Here is a 12,823-nt window from a genome sequence, read left to right on the forward strand (position 1 = left end):
TCTTGTCTATTTATTTTATTGCATGTGCATGAAACATTGATAGTGTTTCCATTAGGAGTGAATCTGACCATACAGTTCTGTTGACGAAATATGTGTCACAACATGAATTAAGTTAACAGCTGAGAAGGATTTGTTAACAACATTGTGTTCACAGTCAGAGGTTGGTTGTTTTAACCATACAGATACGTGATTTACAGACAGGCACATAGGAGCAAGTTCAGCTGCCGCCGAGGTGTTTAGTGTGTCGGCCTTGTGCTATGACCTTCCCGGAGGCTTTGCTGGTGAGGTCTACTGTGGCGAACGCCAGGGTCCGTCCTTGCTTTAGAACCTGAGCAGTGATGAGTACGTCCTCTCCTATCTTGGCAGCATTCATGTATCTGTAAGACATTGACATTTGTTCCCAGTCATTTTTAGTTAACAATGTTAATCTTTAACCTATGACCTGGTTAACACACTGAAGGTCGAGGTCTGACATTACAAGCGTCTTTTAAAGCATCTTTGGGTTCAAGAAAAGCGCTGTAGAAATAAAATGTATTATTATTACAGCTGAAGGCACTGCTGTATACACAGAGATCACGCTCTCTATATTTTTCTGGGGCATTCAGGGTTTTTAAGGCACAAAGCCTAAACCTATTATTATGCCTGATATTATGAATATTATTAAACCTTAGTGAGTAACCTGAAATGAAAGAGTTATTTGGCGGAAATAAAAATCAGACTGCATACAGTTTAAATGTTGTGACCGTATAGGTCCATATAAGTCAAACGTTTAAAAATAGCACATTTAAGTGTTTAACAGCCACACATGTCAAATAAATTCAAAGAAAAACTGAAGATACAAAGCAAAAAACAAACACATCAGTAAAACAATTGCAGGACGTAATCTCAACTCAATCAAATGCCAACAGAGAGGTCTGCATCGAGGGTTCATTGCACACATTTTTTAAAACAAACATGATATGAAGTAAAAACTCTACAATCAATGTTATCTATTAAGTGATCTATTTCACAGGTAAATCTACAGGTGATACATCTTAAGAAATACACTAGAGGACTCACGTTATGTTCATATCCACACTGACTCCTGGTGATCCCCTCTCACTGTACATGATGGCCATGGTGGAGATAACATCCACCAGGGTGGCTGTCAGTCCGCCGTGCAGCGTCCCTCCTCGGTTGGTGTGCTCTTCCTCTACCCGCAAACCACACACCACCTTACCTGGGCTTGCAGACAAAACGTCCACCTGATGGAAACACAAATATAAAAGTTTCCTGTCAAGATGCAACAATGTTGATGATCATGATAGGTTGTGTTTAAAAGAAAATATCGAGGTGTCACAGAACTCTTAAAACATTCAGAAATGTAGCATAATATGCACGTTCACCTTGCTCAGGACTCTGTCAAAGCCTGGATTGTCTACCATTGCTCTCATGATTTGTTTTAACGTATTTAAAGACAGAGAAGCCATATTTAACGCGAGTATGAGACCAATGTCAAAATTGTGTTTTTACTTCAAACCGGAAGCTGTTGCGTCCGATAGATCGTCCGGGCGGAATTAAAGTTAATCTGTCAGAGAATGTTTGTTTAAATAAGTAAGTGGCACCGAGATTATCACAACATGCTGTTGTGTTAATTCCACACCGAAGATAAACTGTACTTTTGTATCTTGCTTTTATAATACAAAGAAGAGTTGTATTCTGGGATTTGTTGTAAACTACTTAGCACATTCACATTCCGGAAGACTTTAACAGGTACACCTGAGATAATTTGCAGAGTAAAACAAAACCTTCGGAAAACATTAATTTATGTCCGCAATAGTTGCTATAAAAAATGGCCTCAACATCTGCCTCGGAAAAACCCTCAGTTTCTAATGTGGAAGAAAACAGAAGTCGCCTGTGCAGTGAGTTTGCGGGCATAACAGGAGCTGATAGCGCGGTGGCTCAGTGCTACCTAGTGGAAAATCAGTGGGAGATGCAGGTACAGTAGCTATAACAACTTAAGCTACATCAGCCTGCTGTGGTTCTGCTAGATACAGACTGCTACAGATGGTGGCAACATTTTAGTTTAAATCTAACCTCAGTGCAGTTTATTTGACTGTGTAGGTAATTTGCTAAGGCTAGGTAAATGCTAACCAATGTTTCTACATTATAATGCTTTGCATGGTATGAACATGTGAAATGGAAATGTCTTAACTGTTGTCTTACAGAAAGCTATGAACTCATTCTTTGAGGCTGATTTGGAGAAAGTATTTGAAGAAGATATGTCAGACAGTGAGAGCAGCTCCAAAAGAAAGAGACAGAAAATGGAGGAAAAACCTCCAGCAGAATGGTTAGTCTCCTGTCTTCTCTCCATTAGCCGCTTTTACACCAAGTACTTTCACTGTTCGTGTAGCACGACGCTGACGTTAGCTTCCGATTCGGCAGTTAAGGGGGAAATTAAGGAAAATTAAATGTACAGTGCTGAGCGAACAATCCTCCGTGTTTGTAGGCCTACCTCTTAAATCGCTGCATAGCCGATTTATTTGGTCTAGATTATCCCAGAGATTCTAAACATTCTTTATAACACAGTTTTAGATTTGTAAACCTTTATTCTATATGTGAATATACAAAAAAGGGAGATTTCGCTGCTTTTTTCGCATCTTGACCACATTAGACCAGGTCCTGATCTAAAACCACTAGACCGAGACTCATCAAATCTGGACTGGATTATCCCAGAGGCTCAACATTCTTTATAACAAAGTTTTAGATTTGTGAAACCATAATTCTATTTGTGAAAATGCAACTGAGGGAAATTTGATTTTTCAACATTTGTATTGAGAAAGTCACTGCAGAAGTCCTCTCTCCATTTCATTTATCGTCTGCATTATCATGTCTTCTTTTTCACTTTGAAACAACAATTTCAAGAGTGCATTACCATGGTAATGCTTGCTTGAAATTGTTGTTTCAAAAGAAAACGACTGTTTTTCTTTTACTTTTCCTCTAACTGGCCACACTCGATCTCTCCTAGTGCTTCTGCCAGTTGCATACCTCCGACTTTATCTAGAGCTGTTATTGTGGCCTGTGTTAGAAGAATCATAATTCAGCCATTAGTGTGCTTGTTCTTCATTTGAGCTATATACTAAGACATTTTCATAAAAAGCTTTCTGTCAATTCTTTGTCTCATTTATCAACATATAAATCATTTTCATTTATCTGCCACTAACGCCTGCCATAATTTCAGACCCTGCTCTTCCTCTCCTTCCCACCATTTGCCCTCATCGTGTTCCTACCTTTGCAGTCCCCTGACCTCCCAAATGCCTACAGACATGATCCTCATTACCCCATTATCCATAGAGTTTATACTGTAGACCTGCACAGCAGCCCAGTCAGGAGCAACTCAGGAGATTTCGCTGCTTTTTCGCATCTACAGTATAAACTCAGTTTCAACTATTTAAGAGTGCATTACTGCACTCTTGAAATTGTTGTTTCAAAGTGAAAAAGAAGACATGATAATGCAGACGAGAAATGAAATGGAGAGACATGGATTTCTGCAGTGACTTTCTCAATACAAATGTTGAAAAATCAAATTTCCCTCAGTTGCATTTTCACAAATAGAATTAAGGTTTCACAAATCTAAAACTGTGTTATAAAGAATGTTTAGACTCTGGGATAATCTAGATTTGATGAGTCTAGGTATAGTGGTTTTAGATTAGGACCTGGTCTAATGTGGTCTAGATGCGAAAAAAGCACTGAAGTCTCCCTTTTTTGTATTTTCACAAATAGAATAAAGGTTTCTCAAATCTAAAACTGTGTTATAAAGAATGTTTAGTCTCTCTGGGATAATCTAGTCCAGATTTGATGAGTCTAGGTATAGTGGTTTTAGATTAGGACCTGGTCTAAATGCGAAAAAAAATAAAAATCTCCCTTTTTTGTATTTTCACATATAGAATAAAGGTTTTACAAATCTAAAACTGTGTTATAAAGAATGTTTAGACTCTCTGGGATAATCTAGTCCAAATAAATCGGCTATGCAGTAGGGCGGCTGTCCCGAATACAATTTTTCGGGCTCCGGATATTCGGTAGTAATCAGCAGCGAACCGCTTCACGTGTATTTCGGTGTATTCACGGCATTCATTTTGTTATTCAACAGTATTATTGTTTTATAGTTATTTGTTAATGTAACCCAATTTGTGTTCTTTGAAATTGAAAAGGATATCGCATTGTGTTTGTTACTTTTGTTGCAGTTGTATATGTCTTGTGTAATTTGGCTTGGCTTCCTATTTATGGACATGCTTTTATTTTGAAGGAGAGTACGCAGTTGACAGGAAGTTGATGCTGCATTGGAAACAACGTGACGGAGATTAACGGAGAAAAGTCATATCTGCATATAAAGACGGAGAAAGTAAACGATAACGTTTATGGTTAAGTGTTAGCAACCCCCCGAAGAGGCACAAGCTCTTACGTTGATTGGAGATTTCAATAAATTGAATTTGGAAAAAAAACGGGGGGAAAACGAAAAAACAAACAAAACGAATATCCGAATAACGAAATTGAAACCCGAATAGTACTCCAACGAACGAATATTCGGATTTTCGGGTACAGCCCTACTAAGCAGCGATTTAAGAGGTACACACACGGAGGATTGTTCGCTCAGCGCTGTACATTAAATGTCCCTTAACTTTCCCCTTAACGTTCCCCTTAACTGCCTAATCAGAAGCTCTGAATCGAAACCCAACTTCAGCGTCGTCTGTCACGAGTCTTTCTGATAGAGCCAGCAAACATTTACAACTCCAGAAGAATTGACAGTGTCTTAAAAATGTCCAGTATAGATTTGACTGGAGATAGCCCTGTCTCCACACGCAAACCATCAGAAGAAGACGACCACAAACTGTCTCTGATCTCCTGGAACGTGGATGGACTGGATACGGACAACATTATAGAGCGGGCCAGAGGCCTGTGCTCCTACTTAGCCTTGTAAGATTTTTTTTATATATATGTACACTGTTGGTCTTGGTTGTCGTAGCATGATATTGTATTTGTCGCTGGTAACCTAAACTTCTTAATTAAAATATGTTGAAATGAACGGTCAGCTGCAGAGCAGTGCCCTGGATATACATTGTTTAAATAGTTAGATAGTGTATGAACAATTAGCTTTATCTTCATGTAGATACACTCCGGACGTGGTGTTCCTTCAAGAGCTCATTCCATCTTACGTCCTGTATTTGAAGAAACGGGCTGTCAGTTACCTACTCATTGAAGGTACGGTATGAGTACTTTTTGAATTGTACTAGTAGTGACTTGTCCTAGACTTCGTTCCTGGTTTAAACTGGGGCTGTATAATACGTTATTTTTTAATCGTCAATGTGACATTAACTTGCAATACACTACAATACTGTACTTGTTTGCATTTTTAAATTCTGTTTTCTACTGATACCTTTTAAAGGTCCCATGTCATGGCCATTTCTACTGATCATAATTCCATTGTTGAGGTCTACTAGAATAGATTTATATTGGGCAATTTTCCAAACTCATATTGGTTTGCATTGGTTTGCATCTCAGTATAGTGTGTATTCACTCTGTCCTAAACGGCTTGTTGGAGCTCCTGCCCCCCCCCCCCCCCTCCTGTGAGCCCAGTGGCCGTCTGCGATACACAGCGAAACCCAGCCCGAACACACACACGCAGCCTGGCTGGGAGTTTGTGTGTGCTCACACACAGACTCATAGCCTCGCCGCGTCCCGCCGTCTCAGGGAGGAGAAATCGGCGGATTGGTCCATTTGGGTATGGGCACGTCACTGTACCCAGGAAGAAAACAATGGAAAAAGAGAAATCTCCAACGAGGCGTTCTGGGGCAGCATAGACAGGTATTTTCTGCGTTAGAGTTTTATTCGCTACAGGGTGTACTTTGAGGGTTTGTGACTTTGCAGGCCGTTTACATGCCTAAAAACCTTCATAACACACAAGGGGATGGGTAATAACCGGAAAAGCATGACATGGGACCTTTTAAGCAATACAAAAAGTGCTATGTGACGTCAGTTTAATTTATTGAAAGAGAATGCTGGTAATAGTTTCCTTTCACTTCCACACACAATTGTATTTGAGCAGTATACTGAAAGCAGCAGAGTAGACTATATATTAGCTTTTTATTGAAATTAATATTGTTATAGTGACATTGAACAATGTTATCCATATTTCCCTCAAATTGTGCTGCCATAGTCTAATGTATTGCTCCTCTTAACCTCTGCGGGTCAGGTGGTGAGGAGGGTTACTTCACTGGGATCATGCTGAAGAAGTCAAGAGTCAAATTTGTGGAGAGTGAGATAGTAACTTTCCCCACTACTCAAATGATGAGGAATCTGCTCGTAGCTCAGGTATGTGCACATATAGTTTTCCAGAAACTCGTTTGCCACCTTGAGCTCACCTTGGCTGATACAAAGTTGGATTTGTCGCATTGAATTAAGGTGACTTTCAAAGGACAGAAGCTGTGCCTGATGACTTCCCACCTGGAGAGTTGTAAAGCGCAAGCAGGGGAGCGGATGAAACAGCTGCGGGTTGCTATGCAGAGGATGAGAGAGGCCCCTGACGACGTCACCGTCCTGTTTGGAGGGGACACAAACCTGAGGGACACTGAGGTCAGTAATTTGTCTTTAAAGGTCCCATGTCATGGCCATTTCTACTGATCATAATTCCATTGTTGAGGTCTACTAGAATAGATTTATATTGTGGAATTTTCCAAAATGTCATTGGTTTCTCATACAGCATCTCTGTATAGTATGTGTATTCACTCTCTGTCCTAAACGGCTTGTTGGAGCTCCTGTCCCCCCCTCCCTATGAGCCCAGTGGCCGTCTGCGAGACAGCGAAACCCAGCCCGAACACACACACCCGCAGCCTGGCTGGGAGTTTGTGTGTGTGCTCACACATGACGACCCCTTAATGTAAATATTAATGATAATATTGTAGCGTGTCCAAGTTAGTTATGTCAGTTATCAGATGTGCACAGTTTAGTACATTTGTAAAGTTATTTAGGCAATGTTGTTGGTGGGAGTTAGGGAGAGACTGCCCCTTGTGTGTGTGTGTGTGTGTGTGTGTGTGTGTGTGTGTGTGTGTGTGTGTGTGTGTGTGTGTGTGTGTGTGTGTGTGTGTGTGTGTGTGTGTGTGTGTGTGTGTGTGTGTGTGTGTGTGTGCGTGTGTGTGTGTGTGTGTGTGTGTGTGTGTGTGTGTGTGTGTGTGTGTGTGTGTGGTACGAGACGGTAGGAGTTGTCTTCGAGTGTGGGGAAAAGTCATGAGTGTTATAGTATTGATTGGTTCTGTAAGGCGTGGCTGTGGACGTCAATACCAGAATATAAAGAGAACGTTTTCGACATTAAAGGCTCGAGTGATTTTGAATAGCGGTGAACACTACAATATGAACAGGCTCGTGCTTGGGCAGCATAGACAGGTATTTTCTGTGTTAGAGTTTTACTCGCTACAAGGTGTACTTTGAGGGTTTGTGACTTTGCAGACCGTTTACATGCATAAAAAGCTACATAACACACAAGGGGACGGGTAATAACCGGAAAAGCATGACATGGGACCTTTAAATCATGTGTGACTTAAAAACTATGATGTTTGATGGCTGAAATGGTAATCCACTCCCCCCCCCTTATTTAGGAAATCCACTCTTTATCAACAAAATCCTTGTTTCTCTGGGAAATATTACCCTTTTCTTTTTTTGTCTTGTTCATTACTTTTGTATAGAATTTAATGGCTTAAATTAAATAATTACAAAATGCCAGTCTCAAGGAACCCTCATCAAATAAAATGGAGAGAATTCATTTAAAATTTCATCTAGATTTTTAACAATTTGTTCTTTTTTTCTTTAAACCCTTTTAAGTATACTATGCATTATGAAATGTACCTGTTTAACTATTTTCTTTATTTTGTACTGATTGTTCTATAATGTCCCAGCCCTCACCTGTTCTGTGTTAATACATTATTTTTCACATCTTTGTTTATCAATTATCATCACACAGTGTTCCTCTTTAATAATCTTTCCCCTCGACTCCATCCCAGGTTGCCAAGGTGGGTCTCCCCCCACAGGTCAGCGATGTGTGGGAGCGACTGGGAAAGCAGGAGCACTGCCGTTACACATGGGACACCAAAGCCAATAACAACAAGGCGCTTCCTTACGTCAGTCGCTGCCGCTTCGACCGTGTCTACATCCGCCCAGCAACCAAGGAGGGCGCCCCCCGCCTGGCCCCCGACCACATGGCCCTGTTGGGTCTGGAGAAGCTGGACTGTGGACGCTTCACTAGTGATCACTGGGGAATCTACTGTAGCTTCATCGCTGCGTAGAAATGCACAACAACAACAAAATCCTGAAACGTGTCCTTTAAAGTTTAATATGAGCTCTTAAGTTGAGGCCTTGTCAGTGCTGGCATTATAAAACAAACATTTCTCTGTGATTGAAGATCTGACCTGCTCTGAATGTTGGTTACCTGTACATTTTATATCCTGATTTAATTAGTTTTATCTTCAAAATGTTCTCTTTTTGGAGTCTCTGACAAAGCCTTTTTTTTTTATAATTGCTAAATGAATCTGGGAAAATACTAATAAATGTTAAAATATCAAAGTTTGCATCACTGTGTTTATGTAGTTTTGATATCGACCACTAGAGAGCACTGCAGAGTTGAAATGTGGTTCCACGTTAGTGTTAACATAAAAACAAATCAAAATATTTGGATAGAGATGTATCTATTTGAACTTGATGTTAACCACCAAATCATTGTAACTTTAGCTATAGTTCCATAAAACTTGAACTACAAATTACTCACAATTAAATTAAACAAAAATAAATACACTTGCAGCTGATGGTCCTAACCAGTAAGGGTTTATGATTGCTTCCTCATTTTACATTACTAATACATGTGTGGTGGCATGTAAAGTGTCTGCTGTGAAAAAAGCCTATTAGAATGATATGCTGCTCTTTCTAATGATTTAATACCACCCTAATCTACAGATCTACATTATGACCTCTGTTCCACCCCAGATATATCTCGGTCGCTGTCGCCACACTGTCTGTGTCCCTCAGCTGCCTGTAACGCACCCTTCAGATCTCTGAGTGTGTTTTCATGTTTGCACGGCGAGCAGAAAACAGGTTTTACTTCTCGGTCACACAGAGTGAGGATCAGCTGACCTCAGGAGAGGACACAGATGCGACTCTTCCCCGGGAGCATGCGTCACCAGATCAGGCCTCCCTCCCCCTGTTTAGCAAGGACATGTGAGCGACGTCTGTCTAGCTTTGATGACATCTCCTAAAGCCTAAAACTTTAGGAATAATGTTTGTCGTCTTGTGCCTCTGTTGATAATAGCATTGTGTTTTCGGGTTGTCAGTCTGCCCCATTCTCGGGAACGCCGTATCTAATCAGTTCATCAGTCACTGTGACTGATGAACCATGAACTGATTAGATTGTAGGGGTCAAAGGTTGCTGTTGCTGTAACTTCATAAAACACGTTGTTTGGCCAACACTCAAGAATACATATGACCTCATATTCAAATCTTATTGCAGTCAAACTTAGGTAATTTAACATCCTGTGCCACAATGTTAAACCTTCATTTTGTTAAAATAACAATTAATTAAAATAAATCTTGAATTAAAATGTTTTAAAATCTGTTATTTTGTTCCACTAAAAGTCTAAAGCCCAATGAAATTCAGTTTACATTCACATTCAACAAACAATGTCAGAAAATAATTATTTATGAGAAGCAGGAACATTTTTGGGTATTTCTTAATACATTTTCTTAATGAATAACCGTTCAGTCAGTCATATAATCATTACATCTAAGTTTTAAATCCAGTAAAGTGTTGAACATGTTTTGTTGAATGTCCAGCCGAATACTGTAATGTAATTAATTTAAATAAAGGGTGAGGGTCAGCATGCATGGCCAGAGACAAACGGTATAGAATACAGGACAATGAGACAGAAATCTGAGTAAATGTGTCTCTCTTGGTCCTCTAGAGGTGCACTATTTCTCCTGTTTCTGTACTAAGCAGTTTCCCACTTCAGCAGAGAGGAGTGGAGCAGCAGCAGGTCATTGGTGCTACAGATGAAGGCAACATCTGTCGGGGCCAAGTAACTGGTCATGTGCAGGGGCGGCGCCAGGGGGGAGCTAGGGGGTGCTGAAGCACCCCCCAGGATTGCCAAAGCACCCCCAAGAAACATGTTTTTTGTTTTTTTTCCCGAAAATTATTATTATTTTTATTAAATTAAATCAGAAAAATATTGATTACATCAATGCAAATGTGAAACAAATAAATGTTTGACCAAAAACATAAAGCCAACAAAGGTGATATGATTAGGCCAATGGCCAGCACCCATTCGATTTTTGACCTACCCATAGGCTAAATTACTTTGTGACACTTGAGTGACTTCCTGTTAGCTGGAGCCCCAAATGATTTGCTAACAGCAAAGTGACAAATGGATCGTTTTTTAGTCCTTAAACGTCCACGTGTGGACACTCAATCAAAACCACCTGAAAGCGAGAGGGATTCTGCACATAATAGGCCTCGTGAGTACAAGTAGCTTACTTCTGGGTCTGTTTCATTCAAGCTCTGCTCTGTGTGTGTGTGTGTGTGGCACGAGCCATTTTGTGTGCGTGCGCAAGCGAGCGAGAGAGAGAGCTCGCGAACCGGTGGGTATCTACCGGAGATCGTTGTGGTTAGCATCTGGTGCTAGCTAGCCAAGCTAACGGATATAAGGAGCTTTTTCAACAACAAGGTGGAGGGAGAACTCTCTCCTGTCAGACTGAGAGTCTCAGATAACCTCAGCTCAGGTGAAGTAAAGGACTCAGTGTTTAGATAGTTAACTTTAGTCTAGTTATCTCAGTGGGTCTCAAACGGTTTGTTTTAAAAGGGGAGTGATTTGTAAAATATCTAGAAATAGAAAATCTGTTTACAGTTCTGTTTCATATGTAGGCCTATGTTGAGAGATACTGTATATCCATAGATCTCTTCATTTTGGCTCTCAAAATGCACCAGATTGATGCTTTTAACGTCAATATTTAAAAAAAAAAATCTTCGGATCCCACTAGAGGAGGTGAGGACCCTCCTGGAGGTGAGGTCCACTCCCCACTTGTAAAAAAAATAGCACTTTACCCCTGCTTACACATGCCGTAAGCTGATTACCGAGCCTTCATTGTAACAGTCGCGGGTACACTGTGTGTGCGTGGGGAGTGTTGCAGTAGAAAATTCAACTGTAGCGCATTAATGGGAAACCCTTAATGTTTGAGCACCCTCTATGAAACGTCAAGCTACCCCACAGCACCCCCTAGAGAAAATCTCTGGCGCCGCCACTGGTCATGTGATCCAACGTCCTGCCTTGAGAAGCATCCCTCTGCTGCCAGAGGCTGTTACGCCCAGACCTAGGGGAACCTAGGCGCAGCATAAAATGCACTCTCCCCACTTTTCCCACTCCCAAGAACACGGACGCCAAGACAGAGAAAGAGTTTGGTAAATGTATTTACCCAAAATTATTACACACCGGAGTAGCAAAACCACAAAAAAAAAACAAAGAAAGCTTTTAACACAAAATCTTACCTATCAAATGAGGAAAATAAACGTACAAAAATCTTACCTACTCTAATGCAAAAAACAGGAGAAAACGAATAATCCAGAAGGAAAAAAAAAGAAAGGGTTTTGCACTCCTAAGCAAAATAAAGCGTGTCTAACAAAGACAGGTTTAGTAGCTTTTCTACACAGTCTCACAACACGAGAGAAAGGACCGGCATACGGTATAAATAAGCAATCAGCGTAACAGGACAGACATTGCAGCGCAGATGTGTGTTTGGAGTAGGAGAAGTCTAGTCGGAGAGAGACCGAGGAACTGCACGGCTGCAGTTAAATATCCTCTCTTCTTCAGGTGGACCAATCAGCAGGTTGAAGGTAGCTAATCAGCTTAACGGGCACCACCTGTTGCTCACACACACAGACACAGGAGGGAAAACATTTCCACACACATGACCTAACGACCCAGGGTCGTAACAAGGCCCATCAACATTTCCCTCCTCCAATAAATATACAATCATCCATACGTTTCCCTCTGAAAAGCTGTGTGGGTGTATTCCAAGATATTTTCCCTCACTCTGTTTTTATATTTTATCATTTCACCGAGCTTTTATTTTCAACAGCCTCACAGATTTATTTTTGGAGCTCTCCTCCAAACACGTAGCCCTCAGTGAGAACTCGGGCTTTAATTTGAGGCCCGTCAAAATGAATGTTCTTGGTTTGTGTGGACGTTTGTGTGTGCTGCCGGAGAGGCTCTGGGACGAGGTTTGTCCTTTGAAGGATGATGATGGATCGGACACTGATCTGAGCCGAGCCCGGAAGAGATCGGCTGGTCTTGTGAAGATCAGCAGAGAAACTGTGCTGTAGCTCCTGGTAAAAAAGGGGGGACAGAATGCAAAAGGGGGGTCTGGTCTGCTGTGTGATTGATGGACCGTGGCTGTGCTCTCTTTGGGTTTTTGTTGTATCTGGGGTGTGAGCAGATGGCTGTGGGCAACGTTCCCACTGTATGTGTGTGAGCAGGATCTATCTGGACGGCGTGTGTCAGACTATGTCCATCCACACACACACACACACACACACACACACACACACACACACACACACACACACACACACACACACACACACACACACACACACACACACACACACACACACACACACACACACACACACACACACACACACACACACACACACACACACACACACACACACACACCTCTCCCCCTGTACAGATAGCTTGTCACAGGCAGGGCATGGCAAGGGCAAGCGTAAGTGGTGCTCTACTCTACATCACCA

At 41.2% G+C, this 12,823-nt stretch overlaps 2 protein-coding genes across 3 annotated transcripts; one reads left to right on the plus strand and one right to left on the minus strand.

Annotated features, from left to right (window-relative positions):
• On the minus strand, positions 1 to 1,543 carry acot13 (acyl-CoA thioesterase 13). Its single transcript, XM_034198558.1, has 3 exons — positions 1,386 to 1,543; positions 1,060 to 1,244; positions 1 to 377 (listed from the first exon to the last, which is right to left on the minus strand). Exons 1-3 carry the CDS (start codon positions 1,467 to 1,469, stop codon positions 218 to 220), a joined length of 429 nt encoding a protein of 142 aa, XP_034054449.1. The 5' UTR covers positions 1,470 to 1,543; the 3' UTR covers positions 1 to 217.
• A 130-nt stretch (positions 1,544 to 1,673) lies between these two features.
• tdp2b (tyrosyl-DNA phosphodiesterase 2b) lies at positions 1,674 to 8,589 on the plus strand. Of its 2 annotated transcripts, none has more exons than XM_034198555.1 (7): positions 1,674 to 1,978; positions 2,208 to 2,329; positions 4,804 to 4,953; positions 5,147 to 5,238; positions 6,230 to 6,348; positions 6,439 to 6,609; positions 8,031 to 8,589. In XM_034198555.1, exons 1-7 carry the CDS (start codon positions 1,832 to 1,834, stop codon positions 8,310 to 8,312), a joined length of 1,083 nt encoding a protein of 360 aa, XP_034054446.1. In that variant the 5' UTR covers positions 1,674 to 1,831; the 3' UTR covers positions 8,313 to 8,589. The 2 variants fall into 2 exon arrangements, with proteins under 2 accessions (XP_034054446.1, XP_034054447.1); XM_034198556.1 differs by lacking the exon at positions 1,674 to 1,978 and adding an exon at positions 2,103 to 2,121.
• The last annotated feature ends 4,234 nt before the right edge of the window (positions 8,590 to 12,823 follow it).

Source organism: Gymnodraco acuticeps, unplaced genomic scaffold (genome assembly GCF_902827175.1).
Source record: "Gymnodraco acuticeps unplaced genomic scaffold, fGymAcu1.1, whole genome shotgun sequence".
In the NCBI taxonomy this organism is placed as follows: Eukaryota; Metazoa; Chordata; class Actinopteri; order Perciformes; family Bathydraconidae; genus Gymnodraco; species Gymnodraco acuticeps.

Bases quoted from the DNA above. Each gene is read 5' to 3' on its own strand.
- acot13 (XM_034198558.1), bottom strand. From the start codon at position 1,469: ATGGCTTCTCTGTCTTTAAATACGTTAAAACAAATCATGAGAGCAATG. The intron at 1,245-1,385 runs GTGAACGTGCAT...TGTTTCCATCAG, and splicing joins TTGACAGAGTCCTGAGCAAG to GTGGACGTTTTGTCTGCAAG. The intron at 378-1,059 runs GTGAGTCCTCTA...AATGTCTTACAG, and splicing joins AGTGTGGATATGAACATAAC to ATACATGAATGCTGCCAAGA.
- tdp2b (XM_034198555.1), top strand. From the start codon at position 1,832: ATGGCCTCAACATCTGCCTCGGAAAAACCCTCAGTTTCTAATGTGGAA. The intron at 1,979-2,207 runs GTACAGTAGCTA...GTTGTCTTACAG, and splicing joins AAAATCAGTGGGAGATGCAG to AAAGCTATGAACTCATTCTT. The intron at 4,954-5,146 runs GTAAGATTTTTT...ATCTTCATGTAG, and splicing joins CTGTGCTCCTACTTAGCCTT to ATACACTCCGGACGTGGTGT.